General features: G+C 34.7%; 2 protein-coding genes across 12 annotated transcripts in view; one reads left to right on the forward strand and one right to left on the reverse strand.

The window, feature by feature from the left end:
• LOC147361817 (uncharacterized) overlaps positions 1-20,751 on the forward strand; it is a 108,957-nt gene that overhangs the window by 27,980 nt on the left and 60,226 nt on the right. For 8 of the 11 annotated variants that reach the window (XR_015137675.1, XR_015137674.1, XR_015137673.1 and 5 more), the window contains 3 exons: positions 3,464-3,509; positions 6,480-6,626; positions 7,021-7,116. Coding sequence is in view for 6 of the 11 variants with exons in the window: in XM_086328614.1 (XP_086184740.1) it covers positions 3,464-3,509; positions 6,480-6,508 (75 nt within the window). In the remaining 5 variants the exon portion in view is untranslated. Of the gene's footprint in view, positions 1-3,463; positions 3,510-6,479; positions 6,627-7,020; positions 7,117-19,307; positions 19,738-20,751 lie in introns of those variants that run through there. The other 3 variants (XM_086328615.1, XR_015137677.1, XR_015137676.1) reach the window with 3 other exon arrangements.
• SLITRK6 (SLIT and NTRK like family member 6) lies at positions 5,404-12,138 on the reverse strand. Its single transcript, XM_086328610.1, has 2 exons — positions 11,524-12,138; positions 5,404-9,143 (listed from the first exon to the last, which is right to left on the reverse strand). Exon 2 carries the CDS (start codon positions 9,118-9,120, stop codon positions 6,592-6,594), a length of 2,529 nt encoding a protein of 842 aa, XP_086184736.1. The 5' UTR covers positions 9,121-9,143; positions 11,524-12,138; the 3' UTR covers positions 5,404-6,591.

The following is a 20,751-nucleotide window of genomic DNA, read 5'->3' on the forward strand; positions in this document are numbered from 1 at the left end:
ACCCTTATGGCAGAAAGTGAAGAGGAACTCAAAAGCCTCTTGATGAAAGTGAAAGTGGAAAGTGAAAAAGTTGGCTTAAAGCTCAACATTCAGAAAACGAAGATCATGGCATCTGGTCCCATCACTTCATGGGAAATAGATGGGGAAACAGTGGAAACAGTGTCAGACTTTATTTTTCTGAGCTCCAAAATCACTGCGATGGTGACTGCAGCCATGAAATTAAAAGACGCTTACTCCTTGGAAGGAAAGTTATGACCAACCTAGATAGCATATTCAAAAGCAGAGACATTACTTTGCCAACAAAGGTCCGTCTAGTCAAGGCTATGGTTTTTCCTGTGGTCATGTATGGATGTGAGAGTTGGACCGTGAAGAAGGCTGAGCGCCAAAGAATTGATGCTTTGGAACTGTGGTGTTGGAGAAGACTCTTGAGAGTCCCTTGGACTGCAAGGAGATCCAACCAGTCCATTCTAAAGGAGATCAGCCCTGGGATTTCTTTGGAAGGAATGATGCTAAAGCTGAAACTCCAGTACTTTGGCCACCTCATGCGAAGAGTTGACTCATTGGAAAAGACCCTGATGTTGGGAGGGATTGAGGGCAGGAGGAGAAGGGGACGACAGAGGATGAGATGGCTGGATGGCATCACTGACTCGATGGACATGAGTCTCAGTGAACTCTGGGAGTTGGTGATGGACAGGGAGGCCTGGTGTGCTGTGATTCTTGGGGTCGCAAAGAGTCGGACAGGACTGAGTGACTGATCTGATCTGATCTGAATGAGTTTCTGCCTGCCACATGTTTGTGTTGTCCAATTAGTATTGTTGTCCAGTATGCCATGAGTATTCAGTAATTTTCTAGCTGTATTGTCAATGTGTTTTTATAACATTTTGAATAATTTAGAATTATATAACCTGTGTCTAAAATTACTCAAACTTACATCTTTTCTTCCATGAAGTGTTAAGTGTGCCCTACCTAAACACAGAAACAGAAAAATGTACGAAGGGAAGACATACATTTCTGTGATTCTCTATAGCCTGTAAATAACGTAAGGCAAAATTTTAATTCATGTATTTGTAAAATGAAAAAATTAGATAAACTATAGATATTTATCTTGTGCTGATACATGGAATTGTGTTTCCTGCATCATAATGAAATGTCTTCAAATATATATTTCCTAAACCAAAATACTTTAGAAGTCTAGGAATGGGCCCATGGCATATCCATGAAAGCCTTCATTGAGGAAATCGTGTATAGCATTTAAACTGATCTTATCCTTCTATAGTCATTGTTCCTCTGAAATTTATTGTTCCTTTTCAGATACTACCATATATCAATATATTAATTTTTAACAGTATGAGTCATGAAAACATAGTAATGGAGACTTGTATATCCTTAGAGTAGTCATAATACCAAGTAAAAGGATAAAAATACACTTAACATCCACTCACTAATTATAAAATCATCACTGATAACACCACAAATTTAAAATCAGGCATGTTCATCTTGGCAACAGAATGATTCATTTTGTATATAATACTTGTTCAAGAACTTTATAACATCAAATATGATGACATGACAATTAAATTCCTGGAGATTTTATATGAAAAAATTAACTCAAAATACCGTACTAATTTACTAGTAATTTTCTCACTGGTAGTGCCTTCATGATGCAAGAGGCAATACTTATTTGCGGAACTTCAGGTTTTCTGCTTTCCATGTTTCAAATTTCTGAAATAAAAGTTCTCTACTTCAAGTTTGTAATTTTAAATCATTTTACTTGGAAATGCATCATGTATGTATGTGTGTGCAGTTTGTTGTTTTGAATTGTTCAATTTGTATTCACTAATTTACTGAAGAACATTCACTAACAGCAGTATTTGTCTGTTTGTTTATACTCTCAGCGCAGCTACATCTGACCATCTCCCCTTTTCTATGTACATAATAGATGTGCGTGTAATAAATAAGTTCAATTTTTAAAAAGATAGATGTGTTCTATAAAAGAAATAATGGAATATATTTCCATATAAAACAAATTTGTTAATGTAATTTTAATGATATAGTTATCTTTTATAAGTTGATAATAAACAACAGTTCTATATTTTATTTATTGTAGTTATAAATCTCAGGGAATATTTGGACAAATATCTGTATTTCAGTTTGTATGGAATTGAAAAGGCACAAAGATAACTATATTTTTAATCACTTGTCTTCTCTTCATCAAAGAGATCATTCTTGACTTGGCTGCCCGGATATAGGGTCACTTCTTGTAATTGGCCTTCCGGGGTAGCTCAAACAGTAAACAATCTCTCTGCAATGCGGGAGACCTGGGTTCGATCCCTGGGTGAGGAAGATCCCCTGGGGAAGGGCATGTCACCCACTCTAGTACTCTTGCATGGAGAATTCCATAAACAGGGAAGCCTGATGGGCTACAGTCCATGGTTGCAAAGAGTTGGACACGATAAAGTGACTAACACTTTGACTTCTTTTAATTGTCTCCTTTCTTATTATAAAATAGTGTCCATTTATGATATCCCACCTTCTCAAGAAGAAAACTGTGGCCACTCATATTTGACATAAAAGTGTTCAGGGAAAAGAAATAGAGAAGAATCTTTAAATTCATTTTAAAACCATTTCCCAATTACCAGGAGATCCAAACTTCTCTTTCTAAATGGTCAGCGTTTTCTGCACATGCATAACTCTTTTCATGTAGAGAACAGCTTCTGCTAAAGATAATTATGTGGAAAGTCTTATAAATGGGAAATACTGTGATCTTCCCTTCGATATGTATTTGCTTATGTTAAAGAAAACAGTTTATTGTCCAACAACTTTGAAATGTATTTACTATTATTCTTTTAAAAATACCTTCAATTATACATCTACTAGGTATCATAGAATAATATTATGAATAAATTATATGATGTTGAGACTATTTACCCATCATCTACCTATTTATTAGTTTTCCAAAAATCTCTGTATGTAGTCATTTATAAAAGGTGCTTCCCCTATGGCTCAGTGATAAAGAATCTGCCTGCAGTGCAGGAGACACAGGTTCTATCCCTGGCAACCCACTCCAATATTGTTGCCTAGAAAATGCCGTGGACAGAGGAGCTTGGTGGACTACAGTCCATAGGGTCGCAAAGAGCTGGACATGACTGCAGTGACTTAAATACTAACAGCACGCATATATAAATGTATAATTACTTACATATACATAAATATATATATCAGTATATTAAAATATGCTTTTTAATGACCAGGGGATAGCCATATCACTTTTTTCAATCCTGGTTTGAAACTTAAGCCTTTTAAAGTAATTGGATCAGGCAGCTTAAAGGCCACTAAGATGATCCATTTAGTTATTATTTGATTAGGAAGGAAAAATGTCCCTCTGTGGTTTAAGATTGATTCAAGAGGGAGAATCAGAGTTACTGATATATTCCTTTTTTATATGTTATGATTATCATCCTAGTATGGAGATCAATGGAAGATATTTGAAGAACACTCTTCAATTCCCAGTAAGTATTTTAATGGTAATTGTGTGAAAATAATTCATTAATACAGATTCATACAATTTATGTATAACAGATTGACAGAATCGAAAAGATTTGATCCAGTATGATTATACACTATTATCATGTTACTACAAACATCCAAGATTCAGACATTTGTGAACAAAGAGTAACGTTTAGTTAAATAAAAAAAAAACAAAACAACTCGAGTGATGAAAAGTCTCTTTTAAGAAAGCCCAGGTATTTGTAAACGTTGAGCATACTGAATTATGATTTGGGATTTTGAATCTAACAATTGCAGAAAGAGACCACTTTAGCCTTGTAGGTAATAAACCAGGCAATATAATAAAAATTATTCTGTAGGTGAGGGGGCAGGGAGAATAATAAGAAATACAGGTAAAATAACCAAAGTTCTGAGTGATTATCATAAGTCACAAGACCTGTTAAAAATTAAAGATCATCACTGGAGTTTCCAACTCTCAACTACTTGTAGTAGGGAAACAAATTACATAAGAAAGGTTCTATCGTGAAAGAAACAGCTAAGCTTTAAAAATCTCTTACTCTTTGGAAACTGTAATTATTTCTGCATCATTGTAAATAACATCAAGACTCCATAGGGTTTTATTGGGTTGACGGATAAGTTCTTTCAGGTTTTTTGTAACAGCGTACAGGGTTGATGTTACATAATTAGGGGTTATACCTAATTTGAAAGATATATTTACATGACACCATAGACAACTTTGTTCTGTCTTTGATTTTTAAGTTGAGTGAATATTATTACTTTTGGCAATTAACAGTAAAGATTAAAAAAAAAAAAGTATATTTACCTCACTCAAAAGAGAAGAATGTTCCTCAGGACATGGCTCTGTCTGCATTCATGGATCCATTCCAAAGATCCTGCAGGCAAGTGAGGTCTGATACTTCTGTGCACTTGATTGGAATCAGGAAATGCTTGCAGATACTCTACTGAGCAGAAGTGCAGTAACATGAATTCTGCTCTTGTTTTGTTCTTTTCCTTAGAATGTAACATTTAAATTAATGCTTTGGAGGGTTTACTGTTCATTACTGTGCTGAGTACTTTTAGTGGATAAACATATAAAGTACTATATACGAACCTAGATTTCCCTTTAGTAAACATTACTTAAAAAAAGATTTCCCTTGTTTTGATTTCCAACCTTAAAGATTAATGAAGAAATGTAGATTTTCAATGAATCTTTTAATTATTAATACATAATTTGTTATTGCTTTATATTAGTATATGCAATGATTTTTTAGAAACCTAGTGATATGATGTCATAATAGACCCATAACTGTTCTTCATACATTCCACACAGGCTCCTCCTGTTTTTATTAAAAGAGAGGTCTTCTCTTTCATAATCAAAGAAAGAAAGTATATTTATCTAGTGACACAGACAGTTGAATGTTGAAAACCAACTCATTTAATAGAACATTCATGAATCACTAAAATAGTATAAAGTAAATTAAAAACATCCTTTCTAATAGAAAATATGTTCCTTCCTAACCCTGTGCATGCATCTGAATGGTGAACACCACAGAACTAAAATACCTTGATTAATTATAGTTTGCCTTGTGAAAATTTTCTGTATAATTGATTCTGTAACCAGAAAGAAGACAATTAAATCATTTGTACTTGTTTTAAGTAGGAAAATTATTTGCCAGAAAGGGAAAATTATGGGCCATTTAGTTGGGCTCCATGACAATCACATCCTGACACTGAAAGGCCTTCTCACACCTGGTAAAGAAAATGCTCTGTGTGTGTGACAACAAATAGAAATCCTGTTTTTGTGTGTTTGTGCCTAAGTGCCTCCATGAATGTGCATGTGTTAATCCTAACTGGACTGAATTACAGATCAGACTAGTTGAAGAAGCACATATAAAAAAGGGTTTTCATTTTAGTTTTATTATAGTGAGCAGTACTTTTAATTTTCTTGAAAGGCACCCAAGAATAATTACCTTTGTGAACCAAAAATATACAAAACTGTACAGAATAAATAGTTCATAAAAATCTAGCTATACTTTCTTGTAAAATAAAGCTACATTGTCCCACTCTTGAGGCAACTTAAACCACTTACCCTTAGACGTGCCTTTTGCTACTAATTTATGGCATCTATCAGTGTACATCAATAAAAATAAAATATTTTTCCTATTTTTTTACACCAGTGAATTATTACTTGACACAAGAAACATATTTCTATCTCATTATTCAAATTTACAAAGGATTAATGCTATGAAAGAATCCAAACTAACGATAGATGCACTAATCATATTTACAGTTGAATATCAGTAGCATTTTCAAAATATCCCAAGAGTAAGAATTAAACTTTGAGCACAAATGACATACCTTAGTTCACAGCAGCATTAACAAGAAGATTGTCCACACAAAATGTGCAGAAAAACCAAAATTTTTTCTTCCTCATTCCACCTGAACTGTTAATCATTCTTATTTTTAAATTCAGAAAGCATTTCAGTGGCATTTTTTAATTCTCAAAGTTTCAAAGTTTTGAGCCACTCATACCCTATGTAATTCAACTTCCCATTTTTTCTTTTCTATTACTATTTGTTAATTTTAAAGTTCCAGTTCCTTTTGCCTTTATTGCAAGAAAAGTTGGTGTATCTAACAACTTACACTTTTGTAAGTACATATAATGATTTTATAAACAATACATGTCTTACATATTATAACTACATTTACTGTTAGAGTTTTCAAATGACAAAAATCCAATTCTATTTAATCCATGGGTAATATAACTCAAGAAATTAAGGGTTAAATATTAAACCCTTTTAGATGTGCAAGAGGACATCTATGAAACACTTTACTTATATGGGAAAATATTAATATAATCCTTGAATGATTTACATGCAAGGACTTATTTTATTGGGGATAGACAAAATTGCCTGAAGACAATGCAATGGCTTCTCCCAGTGATCCCTGAGTTTCTTTTTCTTTTCCCATAGGATTGCTGCTGTGCTTAAGTTCTGATTGATGACACACTCATATAAGGCACTTATATACAAGGTCTGGACGTAAGACAGAATCACAGCATTTCTGCAGAAGCCCTTGAACTCTCTATGTTTGCTGCTCCAGGACTTCTAAGTAATCAGGTTCAGCATGTAAATTAGCTTTCAGCTCAAAATACTCATTTTTAGTCTGTTCCACTAATACCTTCCTTGGCCTTGAGTACAGTAATGTCTCCATCAACTTTAACTCTTCATGGGCTCCTGGATAATGTACCTCCGTATCAGGCTGAAGTTGAGCAATATTTTTCCTTAGGTATTCTGTGATTCCCAGTTGCTGAAGTTCCCTTTCTTTCTCTAAAATGTTCCTATATAATGAACTGGCATCCTGGAAGGTTAAAAATTCAGTGGATTGGTCGGTGGTTTTGTACTTCATATTTGAACCTGTGAGTGGGGAGTGGTTTTCTCGTTCTAAAAGACTTCTTTGGAGATGTTTTGCATCACTTCCCTCTTTCTCATTTCTTTCTTCTTCTTCTTCCAGATGCTTTGGGCCAAAGGATGGGCTCCTATAGACATGAACCATGGGGCTCACCATGTGCTGCTCATAGAGTGATGCTGTGGGTCTTTCAGTAGTATGGTGAGTTGTTTTATGGCCGTACATGCTATACTGGAGATGCACAGGACTGGTGTCTCTCATCTGCTCGTCTGCTTGTTTCTTTTTGTATCTTCTCCTGCGGTGGAGAACAAGAACCACTATCCCTGCAGCACAGAACACAATAGTTATGAATACAATCAGCAGACCTAGTATTAAAACAGATAGTGGTACAGCATCAGTAAGTGATTTAAAAATAGTATCAGCTGTAGTTGTGGTTGTAGGAGTATTGACAATGATGTAACTAGTCTGAGTTGGCAGGGATGGGTTATTGACTAAACCTGGGCAAAGAAGTTCGCTATTGAGTGCTTTCAATTCCTTTTTGTGTAAGTGCTCTGGAGAGGTGCAGAGTATTTCATCTGTCACTGTGTTCTTACTTAACTTTTGTATCCATTGCTGCAATCCAACCAGGTCACAGGAACAATCCCAGGGGTTGTCCTCAAGGTCAATCTGGGTCAGTAAATCAAGGTCATCCAAGATATTACTTACAGGTAGATGAGTAAATTGGTTTGTTTTAAGGTTTATCCTCGTAAGAGGAACCCCTGAAAAAATATGTGGTGGTAAAACTTGTAGGAGGTTGTTGTTTAAATAGAGTACTTTCAGTTTAGGCATTGGGTTGAAGGTTCCAGGTAATATTTCCTTAACACCATTGTATTCAAGATACAAATACTCAAGATTGTGGAGACCAAGGAACATACCTCCACTCAATTTGGTCAGGTGGTTACCATTCAGATAAAGCTTTTGTAATCTTGTTAAATTCATAAATGATCCTTCTTCAAGAACCTCAATACGATTGTTTCCCAAGTGAAGCATTTCCAAAGTGAAGTATTCCACTAAGTCAGACTTCAGTAATGTATGAATGATATTCCCTGCAAGAATAAGCTTTCTAGGATTTTGTGGAGGAGGTTTCAGATCTGATAAACTTTCAATATTGCGCTCCTGACAGTGTATTAGAAGTCCTGATGGGGAGAGTACTTTGCAATTACAAGGAATAGGACAGTAGAGTCCCGGAAGTTGAGTGGATGGCTTTGTAATATAAGGTATTAAACCTGGTGCTTTGGTGGGTGGTTTTAAAAGAGATGTGGTCTTGGCTGACATGTGACTGTCGCTTATTGAAGAGGTTACTGCCAGATGTAATGATCCAGAAGGATCCTCGTGTTCTTCGTATACTGGTGGAGTGGGGCAAATTGATTCCTTTTTCAGCCGGCTTAGTATGCTTCCTTTGAAAAATGGAGGGCTGTTACATACAACATCACCAATTACAGACTGTGGGGGCATGTTTTCCAACCAAAGTTTTAGCTGTAATAAGTCACAATTGCAGGCCCATTTATTGTCCTCCAACTGGAGATCCAATATTCGGCCAATGTGTTCTAAAAAACCAACATAAGGCAATGTTTGCAACTGATTTCCACGAAGATCTAGATGCGTTAGAGGAACAAATCGAAATATGTTTGGAGGAAGACTCTCGATAGCATTGTCATTTAAAATTAACACTTTAAGTCTGTTGAGCTTGCTAAAGGCACTTGGTTCAATCACTGTAATGAAATTGTTATCTGCTTGTAGGAATTCCAGGTTTTCCAGTCCATGGAAGGTATCCTCTTTAAGAATTTCTAGAGAATTGTGATTGATATGAAGTTGCTTAAGAAGGCCAAGGCCATTAAATGCACCAGTCTCAATATCTGCAATATTGTTAAATCCAAGGTGTATTGAGATAGCATTGGTAAGCCCAGAAAAGTCATTTGTGTGAAGTACTGTCAAGCCGTTATTTAATAAACTTAAGTGGAAAGGTCGTGATGGTGGCACACTTATTTGGGATAACTTCTTAATACCTTTCTCTTCACAATTTATTAGCATCGTGCCGTCTTTTTCCTCACAGTTGCAAAGAGAGTCACAAGAACCTCTGGCTGAGGCAGAGGGCATTGGAGATTGGGACTGTGAAGATATACAGGCAAGGAGAGATGAATACAAGAGATGAATCCAGAGCTTCATGTTGTCATGTGATGGATCTGATTCTGTAAAATACAATGCAATAGCAATAGGCTTTAGTGGCCAGCAGCAGGGAGGAGATGAAGCTGACATTTTCAAAATGATGGGTTTTCTCCTAATAGGCAAGATATTGATTATCTTAAATACATAAGTGCATTGCTGAGTCTACACTTTCTTTTATTTTTTACAAATATGACCAGTAGATTTGTTTTACTTTTAACTTGCATTATGATAACAATTTAAAATTTAGGTCAAGGATAACTTCAAGTATATCAATTTGTGTTCATATCACCAACTAATTGCATTTTAACAGATGTGAGGGGTGTTGGCTAAATGGACCATTGATAACTTGATATGATGCAAAGGTATGTATTTGAGAAGACCTTAACTTTTTCATTTTTTTAGCTTAAACTAGATGAATCTTTTTTTATATTTATTTTTAATTGGAAGACAGTTGCTTTACAATAATATATTGCATTGGTTTCTACCATATCAACATGAATCAGTTCCCTCTCTCTGGAAACTCCCTCCCACCTCCCACCCCTCTAGAGATAGCCAGAAGCAGAGAAACCTGTAGGAAATTCAAAAATGATAGAAAGACTGTATGTATGCATTTCCTTTAGTTCTATTTTTGAACTGGATATCACAATATAACATCTAATAACTGTGTTTAACCTGCTTTGGTTTTGGCTTAAGATATTAATTCCATTATTTATTTAAAAAAACTTGAGAAACATATGTCTATGTAGTAAAGTAAACCTTTATAAAAGAATTTTAACTATGTTGTCTAGGGTAGTTTGTATAAACCTAAGTATCAGATATATATGCTTAAAGGTATCCGTTCAAATTTCACACTTTAATTTCTAGAGGTGAAATATTCACTGTTACTTTTAAATTATTCTGTGGATAAGGTTAACATCATAAAAACTAAAGAAGAAAAACTGACCTATGACACACATTTCTGGCTCTTACAAAAGAAGGAACAATACCTCATATAAACTTCTAATAAATGACTTCCTAATGAGGTCTTGAACCAGGCTTTAGGGCACTGAATATCTCATAATTAAGCAGCTGATCTTTATTGTAAGGCTTAATGATGCAAACAATGAACTCTGAAACAAACTTCACTCTATAAAAATATTTGAAGATCTCTCTGATTTGATAAATAAAAAAATGACAGTTCAGGATAACACATCACATATCCCAACTCCTTAAAAATTCAATACATGGATCTGAAACAGCAATTAAAAGAAATTCTAACTCTAAAATAACAGCAGTGGTGTGGTAAATACTTTGAACTCTAATGTATCTAATTTTATTACCTTCTTTCAAATAGTGCTTTTTAAATTTAGACTAAATTCAAACATAAACAAACACCACATCTTGTAACTATTCAAATTTTGGAAATGATAGATGCTTTCATTTGTCTGGATAGGATGTAAACAGTAATTTTGAATCTAATTAAAATTCACAGTCAGGTAATACATCCCAATACTGAATCAATAATCTCAAAAGTAAACTTCCATTCCATGAAAATACACAGTCTTATTGAAAACATGTATAGTATGAAGTTTCTGAAAGGTAGAAGACAACCAAAGACATGAAACATTTGAGTAGTGCCTTTCTATATGAAGGGAAAGTTAGCTGACTGAATGTTTCCAAAGGGAAATAGTTTGGTTTTAAACAACTCTGAGGGCTATGCTTAGAATCAAGCAGCTTGGGGTTGGAGTCTTCAACTTGTGGATTAGCTTCACAGCTAATCTCCATATTTCTCCATAGATGACCAAGAAAGAATACTCTTTCTTTCACCAGACAACGCATCTTAAGAAGATAGTGAATAACTTCCAGATGAGAATTTCTTGTTATTTTTATCTCACATGCATTTTATGCTCTTCAAAAGGTAGTAGGGAACAGTTTCTAAGGTTTTCAGAAATACACATAAATATTAAAAGTGGTTCTATGTTGATAGTATAGAGATACTGTGTTAAAGAGGTAAAAAACAATCTCCATTTACATATTTTCAAGTTGGGAAAAAGTAAAAGTGGTGTGCAATATACAAAGAATCTTTTGATATTCTGCTTGTATTTGAGATTCAACAATGGTTTTTGGAAGTAATCTTTCCTTCACAGAGCACACATAGGTTAGTTTCCAATAACAAACTGCATGCTGTAAAAGAAATAGTGGCAGATTATTTTACGTCTTCTCTAAAGCCAGCTGTTAGTCTAGATGTCTGCTGCTCACAGAAAAACAGGCATCTGCTACCGCATTAACTTGTGCCAGTGAACAGGAAAGAAACTGGATATCCTTTAATGCAAAGTTCTTTTTTTAGAGAGGCAAACATATATTCAATCACTTTAGAATAATGCAAAAATAGGTATAAGGAAATCCTGGAAACATTCATCTTACCTGTAAAGCAGAGACTTCCTGACGTTATCTGTAATGCACAGCTGGAAGAGATGTTCAAAGTAAATTCAGTTTCTTTATTAAAAAAGAAAACACCAACCACCGTGTTCTTTCTTCTCAAATATCACTTTTTGGCAAGTTCCATCGCTTCATAAAGTTAAAACCTCTGGTCCAAGACAAAATGCTGAGCATTTCATTGAAAACATTTCAAGCAGACTGCATACTAGATCATCCTGAAGCAGTTGTCCTTTTATTCCCCAATTAAAATTCACGGCATACTTCACAGCTATGCTGACTTTTTTTGCATATAGTTAACCATTTGCAAGCTGCTACATGCAGTAAACAAACAAGATGTTTAACAGAGCTGAGATTGATCACTCTTGCTTTCTTAGGCTGTAGATCCAAGCTGCAGCACTGTTCTCCTTCCTCCCTTTCTAGTCTTTCTTGTTAGCTCAGTTTGTTGTTAGTCAGATTGCCAAGGGCTGCGAGGTAGGCGTAAATAAAGAGACTTCTTGGCTTTTGACTCAGCCTTTAAGCCCTTCCCCATCAGAGCGCTTTAATCTGCCAGTGTCATTTAACACAAGAGACAGCTCCACCTTGGGACTCAACTCCTCCTCCTGCAAACGGTCTTCCTCTCCGTTTAAATACCAAATATAGTGCAAGTGAATTTTGATGCAAATAATGACATATGTTTAATAATATTTTGCTACTACAGCAGACTAAATCATACACTAAAGTCTCATCTAGCACAGTATTGTACTGTTAGCACACATGTTCAGAAAAACTGCAAGCATGATACCTATAGCTCCAGTTTTATTTTTTTTTAACTGGTACTCTAGGTTGAAATTGTGTACTAATTAAATCTTAAAATGTTAGCATGAACCGCTTTCCTGAAATACTTGTAGTTTTGTATTTACCATTTGAAAAGCAATTTGAAGCCTCATGTCTGAGACTCTTAAATTTTATACTTCATTATTTCTTTCCCTACAGCTAGTGTTCAATTATGAGACTAGAAATGAAGTTTTTTTTTTTTTTTAGATAGATAGTATTTATTTGGAATGGAAATATGATCATTTAAAAATGCATGCAAGAATCTTAATTATACATGGTTTTCTTTAGTTGAAAACAACTTATCAGTCTCAAAAATATGAAATTGTCTTTCCAGATAAAATGAAACAAGCATCTTCATCATGTAGTGATTTCAATATATAGCAATTATAATAACCTGATTTTTATGATACTAACTCTGGGAGCATTTTTTCCTAAAATATAATATTTGATAAGTTACTTGTTTCTTCAGCTCTTAAAAGTTCCTGAATTATCACCAATGAAACTCTCAACTGTAAGATTCTTTATTTCCCCAAATGCCTGTGTTTTAAAAATCACTCTTCTTTACCTACATTCCAAGAACCTGAACTTTTTCCACAGCCAAAATTAATACACTAAATGCTGTCGTTGATTGATTTTGAAACAGTATATGTTTAGAAACTCTCTTGCCTATAGGTTCTAGAGGTTACCTATATTTTATTAGGTCCAATTTCAGCAACAGCTATTCTTTTTAAAAAAGAGGTTATGCAGCTTATATTATTAAAACAGGAAAATATAAGATTAGGTTGTTATTTAATGATTGTCTGCAGTTATGCACTCAGATTCACAAAGTTCTCACATCTGTGGAATAGTTGTTTTAAAAGCTAAGGATTTTAAGGCAATTTCTAATATTCTCAGTTTCCTATATTATACAGTTTCTCATACATTAAGTTCATCTTTTATTTTAATAGCATGTTTTTTAAGGTAGAAAGAGATTATAATATGGATGAGAGTGTGGAGATACAGAGTAAAGATAAGGAATGAGATAATAAAGGGAATAAAAGAATAAAAGAAGGGAATTACTTTTTGCCACAGTCTACTGCTAGCTGAGGGTCAAGTTAACTTAAATCAGTCTAATGCTTTAGATAGGTGGTGACGAAAAATAGAATCAGTGAGAAAATAAGGAACTAGAATAACTTCCCTCCCAACACTGTAGACATAATTCTCCAAATGCATTCACTTAGGTTTTAGAGGTAAAATCACAGGAGAAAAGCTCTGAAGTACAGTCTGTGGTGGAAAAGCTGTTCAAATAGCCATATGAGAACAAATGGAACGAAATTTTTTGTAAATTGAATATCTTCTCCAGCTGGAGGATGTGTTGATTTTATTCATAATATATACCTAGCATATATTTGATGTTATTTATCTTTAGTCTTTTACCTATATGTAACATGTTATTTTTTTTCATGTGTAAGTTACTAGTTAACTATACAATAGTCAGAGGGGAAAGAAGTGAATAAAAGCCTTTGGAATAACTCTCTTTGTTGGGAACATAAAGGTTAAGGTAAGCATTCTGTTTGAGAAGAATTCTTTAACTTTTAACTTAATTCAAAGGGGTAATATTGATAATGCATTACTTAGTATTACCTCAAACTTAATAGTATACAACTTAACACATTCACAATGAAGTGAAGTGAAGTGAAAGTAGCTAGCTGTGTCTGACTCTTTGTGACCCCATGGAATACACAGTCCATGGAATTTCTAGGTCTGAATACTGGAGTGGGTAGCCTCTCCCTTCTCCAGGGGATCTTCTGGACCCAGGAATTGAACTGCGGTCTCCTGCATTGCAGGCGGATTCTTTACCAAAGCCTAGTAGCTAAATCCACAGATCCCTATCTTTTGTTAACTGTAATTCCTCAGTTGTTTCACTCAGTCAATAATGCAGCCATCCTTTCCAAAATGCTCATGGCCAGTGTGTTAATTATTGTTGCATGCATGCATGCTAAGTGGCTTCAGTCATGTTCAACTCTTTGTGATCCTATGGACCAGCCCATAGCCCACTAAGCTCCTCTGTCCATGGGATTCTCCAGGCGAGAACACTGGAGTGGGTTGCCATGCCCTCCTCCATGGAATTTAACATTTGTAATTTCCAGTGATTACATGGAAAAGTACTTTCCCAGCATAGCTTGCTCTAAGTATTAATGATAAATTTAAGTGATCATAATAAACACTCAGTGTTAGTAATTTTTCCATGTAGTTTACCCCTGCTGCTAAGTCGCTTCAGTCATGTCCGATTCTGTGCGACCCCATAGACAGCAGCCCACCAGGCTCCCCCATCCCTGGGATTCTCCAGGCAAAAACACTGGAGTGGGTTGCCATTTCCTTCTCCAAGTTTAGCCCTACTGACTCCATATTGGAACATTTTAAGGTATAATCATTTTTAATGATATCTTCTAAGTTATGCTTCTTTAGAATGTGCATCTTAAATAGTAAACATGAAAGTATTCTAGTCACATTGAAGAGTACCAAACAGTCAGAGGAAATATGCCAGTTTGTGTTAGTTCCTTTAGGGTGACAGCATGTGTAAGGCAGCGCAGTTCATTCACTGTCAGGACTTTGGAGAAGGCCTCTCCTTCCCTGCTTATATAGGTAGTGGAGGGGATCATCTTACAAATGCAATGTGACAAAGACCAGATGAAAGAATATTTTATCAGACTGATAATGTATATGGAACAAAGAGAATGAAAATACCCAAGATTGCTCACTGGAAAAAGGAAAAATAAAAATAATAGTGAAAGATTTTTTAATTCTGTTTAGGTCTAGTTCTACCTCAGAACATCTCTCCACCTTTTTTGTGCCACATTTAAGTGGTAAAGTGAAGATGTATGTCAGGTTTATTTTAACTTAAGAAAATGGAAGGTTTGAAGAGAGAAGCTTTTTGTACCAAGTGTGGTATAGTCTGCACCTGTGTGCTCATTTGTGTCTGACTTTTTGTGATCCCATGGGCTGTAACCTTCCCCAGGCTCCTCTGTCTACAGGTTTATCCTTTCAAGAATACTTGAGTGGGTTGCCATTTCCTCCTCCGGGGGATCTTCCCATCCCAGGGATGGAACCCACGTCTCTTGAGGCTTCTCCATTGACAGGCAGATTATTTACCACTGAGCCACTGACAAAGCCGCTGGTGTAGACTGAGGCATATTTCGATACTCTGAAGTTAGAATGTATAAAATTTGCTGAATCTTTCGGGATGATAATACTACAGATGGACTTTGAATATGTATTGGTGATTTCATACTTTTAAGAAAGAATGTAAACATTGAGGAAAGAATTTAAAGAAATTATTCTAAGCAAACATTTTTAAAGTACCTATATCATTATCATAAAAGAAAAAACGCAATACATATCCTTGAGAAACATATTATTGTGGGCTCTATTTGCTCTGTACTCTCAGGGAATTACAATCAAATTCATGATAATACTATTGAGGTTGAATCTTACAAATATTTGCAAATGATATCTAAATGTATAGATACGCAGAGATCTTATACACTAATTATATATATTTTATTAACATTTTCTTATTTCAAATTAAGATTTCTTTAAAATAATAATGAGGTAAAGTCTACTTGAAAAAATTTTACTTATATACACAAATGTCATTCATAGAAAATAATAGTAAAAGAATGAATTATCTATCTTATGCAATGCCATGTTATACAGTAAACTCTGAGTTTGATTCCCAGATATTGAACTTAAGATTCTCTTTCACATTTCACTGGAAGAGAGGCCCCAAACTCTTTACTGTAATTACTTCTTTTTTGGTTCTGTTAGAATCAGAACATAATGATTATGGATACCTTCACTTCGGACAATAACATGCAATTTAGCTAAAGGAATATGACCTTTGTATGAGGGAGAATAGATTTTTCTCACATGTTAGCAGTAACATCTTGGTATTTGAGGACATTTGCACACATTCATGAAGAATAATGTCTTCTCAGTGAAAAGTCTATGCATCTTAGAAAAAATTAGTATGATAGATATACTTTCTAAATTGACACATGAAGGAGTGTTTAGGAAACTTGCCTTTTGCACTGAACCTTTAATAAAAAGGTTCATTTGTTATTTAAATCTTAAGTTTCCTTCATGCTCAATTTGATCTGAGAGAAAAGGTTTAAACTAATAATGAAATTGCCTTATTCTGGCAGGCTTTACAATAAAACTTCCTGTTTTGATTTGAAATCTGTTGGCACAAAGGAACTCTTTGATACCATTGCTTAACCTGGCAAAACTAAAAACAAAACAAACACTTTCTCCTGGAAGCTTGGACTGAAAAGTGGTCTTCTCTTCATAAAAAAAAAAAAAAAAATCCCCTACTTTAAATGGATGACTAAGACTTTTTTCAAAACAAAAAAAAAAGGTTACAAAAAACAGCTAAAAATTGTTGATGGATATTTCTATGATGAATATTGAGGAGTGTGTAAGGGAACAGGTCCAGTGGGATAATGGTAGACACTGTGTGTTATTGTATTGATTGTAAAGATTCATTGAGGGAAGGCTAGTGTCTGCTTCATAGTTTTCCCCAAGTATCAGAATTGCACTTAGAAAACAGTCAAATGAGTAGTTATTCAAGTCAAATAATTTCTTTGTATGTTTTCACTATCCTGCGATCTTAGGACATTTACTGCCTTGTTCTCAGGAACATATACAGATTTATTTTAAAATATATGTCCATATAACAAAATCTAATGCTAAAAGTAAACATTGAGAAAAAAAAAATTATCCCCATGGATCTTCCCAAATGTTGTCTTACATGTATTTTAACACAACCTGTGTGACTAAATTACTTTGGATTCAGATGATTAATAGTAATGGTAGATAAATACCACTGAATTGAATATGCATGATAGGTTTAGTGGACTATCTACAGGGAATTTTAAATTCTTGGGTGTCTTCCTATTGCCACTCACCATTTGGACCTCACTGTCTCTTACTAGCACATATTGCTGTGTCGCTGAAGGATGCAAACTTAATTTAATACTTTTAATTTGTAATTGTGATATTCAAGCATTTTTATAAAATGTCAGTCTCATTTAGTTCATTTTACTTCAATAAGATAAAGCTATGACTATCATAACCTTGAATATAATGTATATATATATATAGAGAGAGAGAGATAATTTTTGTTACAATTAGATCTATATTCTATAAAGAAAGAAAATAATTGACAAGGTATACATGTTTGTTGAAAAATCTAAGTATATAGTTCAACAGATGACTCATTTTTTATTTTGCATTTTAACTCAGTAACAGTACTGTTAATATAAAAGGACACTAAACTATTGATGTCATGGCTGGAATATTAATATTTACCAAGAAAGTGAATGATTAATTATTAGTGACAGACTCCACTGAATAATGTTGGCTTATTTTGTTAACGGAAATCATGCTGAAAAACTCTAAAACAAAATAAGAAATTTTACATTTTGCTATGTAATATTTTTCAAAGTGTTACAGAACTTAAGAGAATTAACTTTTGAGTTGTAAATAATTTACTCAGATAGCCAGGGAAAACTATTCCTTTAGAATCAATCTATATACATGTAAAAAATGCATTGATCATTTACCTACACACCCATATGAAAATAAACATAAATTTTTTATTAATTATCCTTTTGATGCTTTTACCATATACTTTTTCTTATATATCTGGAATATCTTCTGGAATAATTGCAGCTTTTTTATGACATATTTTGAAAGTATACATATCCCATTGAACATTTCTATGTTTACTTTATGTTCAGGAAAATAAGTGAAGTATTACTTAAAATTTTCATGTATTCCTGTATCGAAACAGGACATGGATAATTTGGTACAGAGTAAGTAACAAATACTAAAAAATATTAGCACTTAAGAGATTCTAATAAAAATTAAGACCTAAGAATCAGACAAACCATGGAGTGTGGTGCCATTGCCCTCTCCGATAGTAAGTTATAACTTGTTTAAATTGGCAGACAGCCATTTTTTTTTTTAACGAAGGGAAGGACAGAGGGAAGAATCAAGTTAATTTTAGATATATCATATCAGATTTCTAGGGGAAATAAAATCTAATCTTCATAAAACACTCATTTGAACTAAGAAGGACTTCTAGTTCCCTTAGCATCAAATAGTATTAAATTTGAAGTCACATGACTGTAGAAAAGCAAATACTCCTTGAAATATTTTACAGTTTTTTTTTTGGCTAATTATAATCAGAGGCATTTTTAAAAAGTAGTTTTATATGTACCTGTAATGTAATCAAACTTAAGAGCATTAAATTTTAGAAATTTCACAGCTTTAAACATTTTTTTAGCCTTAAAGCAATGTTAAAAACACAGTTTATCTAGCTTAAAAACAGAAGAAATTCAAAATAGCACTTACCTGCTCTTTCTTCCTATATACAGAAACACAGGCTTTCACCAAAACATTAAAAATCATGGAAATTAGTAGAAATCCTTGATATGGGGGGAGGGATGAAAATAAGGATCTTCAATCTAAAAGTAATCTTGAATATTGGTATAATATTGATAAGAATTAGGAGACATTACTAACACGTCCCTTGGTTTAAAGCTTTTTCTCTCTTTCAGCACCCTCTAGTGGGTACTTAAAAAACTTTTAACAACTGAAAAATTGGCAAGTAGGCTAAAATTGTTCAAATTTTACTCTCTACACATGCAGTTTTTTAACCTTAGGTATTTAATATTAATAACAAGTAACATTTTATACAATTTTGAGCACTCCCCATGTCTGTAACTAATGTGATCACTCTAATTATAGTAACACCTTTACTCTTTGAACAAACGAATTCCACAATTATTATTACAGTAGAAAATTTGAGCAGGAATGTTATTTGTACAATGTTACAGAACTGGTAAGGGCAAAATCTAGATTTTTAATTTACCAAGTTCATTTATGGCTTCAGAATTCATTTTTTTCATCAGATAACATTGCTGCTGCTGCTGCTGCTAAGTTGCTTCAGTCGTGTCCGACTCTGCGACCCCATGGATGGCAGCCCACCAGGCTCCCCTGTCCCTGGGATTCTCCAGGCAAGAACACTGGAGTGGGTTGCCATTTCCTTCTCCAATGCATGAAAGTGAAAAGTGAAAGTGAAGTCCCTCAGTCGTGTCTGACTCTTAGCGACCCCATGGACTGCAGCCTACCAGGCTCCTCCGCCCATGGGATTTTCCAGGCAAGAGTACTGAAGTGGCTTGCCATTGCCTTCTCCAGATAACATTGCAACTTAGCACAAATATTTTAATAAGTGGACATAATTTATAATGAGATCAGGTGTTAATCATCTACATAAGAGGAACAGATTTGAAAAGAACACTTTTGTTTGTCTTTTTAAATAAAAAATAGTTTTCTAAAACATGTCATTCAATGTGTAAACTTTATTGACAGTTGTGGGCAAATCATTGCATAAGTGGAAAACACAAAGATGAGTTATTTATATTTATTCATGCATATACATATATGTGGAGATTCCCCTGGTGGCTCAGATAGTAAATAATCTGTCTGCAATTTTGGAGACCTGGGTTTGATCCCTGGGTAGGGAGATATCCTGGAGAAGGGCATGACTACCCACTCCAGTATTCTTGCATAGAGAATCCCACCGACAGGGAAACATGGAAGGCTTCAGTCCATGGGGTCGCCAAGAGTTGGAACAACTGAGCGACTAACACATTCATACATATATATGGCTCATACATATTTAGATGTATCTGAAAAACTGTAAGAGTGATGAGATGTGTGTATAAATAGGTTCTACAGCATATTCAGTTCAGTTCAGTCGCTCAGTCATGTCCAGCTCTTTGCGACCCCATGAATTGCACCACGTCAGGCCTCCCTGTCCATCACCATCTCCCAGAATATTCACTCAAACTCACGTCCATCGAGTCGGTGATGCCATCCAGCCATCGCATCCTCCGCCATCCCCTTCTCCTCCTGCCCCCAATCCTTCCCAACGTCAGAGTCTTTTCCAATGAGTCAACTCTTTGCATGAGGTGGCCAAAGTACTGGAGTTTCAGCTTTAGCATCATTTTTTCCAAAGAACACCCAGGGCCGATCTCCTTTAGAATGGACTGGTTGGATCTCCTTGCAGTCCAAGAAACTCTCAGGAGTCTTCTCCATCACCACAGTTCAAAAGCATCAATTCTTCGGCACTCAGCTTTCTTCACAGTCCAACTCTCGCATCCATACATGACCACTGGAAAAACCATAGCCTTGACTATTACATTATGCTAACTATACTTTCTTCTTCTAGCTCTATGTCAAAGAGAACTAAGATTAGGTATAAAGACTGGCCTTAAAAGGAAATTGGTTTACATCAAGTATTCTCTGCTTACTCTAGATATGCCTGAGGGAAGAGCCTCTTGTGAAGTATAC

Source organism: Bos grunniens, chromosome 12, assembly GCF_055505025.1.
Source record: "Bos grunniens cultivar Pamir isolate PY7600 chromosome 12, Bosgru_T2T1.0, whole genome shotgun sequence".
NCBI classification, from domain to species: Eukaryota; Metazoa; Chordata; class Mammalia; order Artiodactyla; family Bovidae; genus Bos; species Bos grunniens.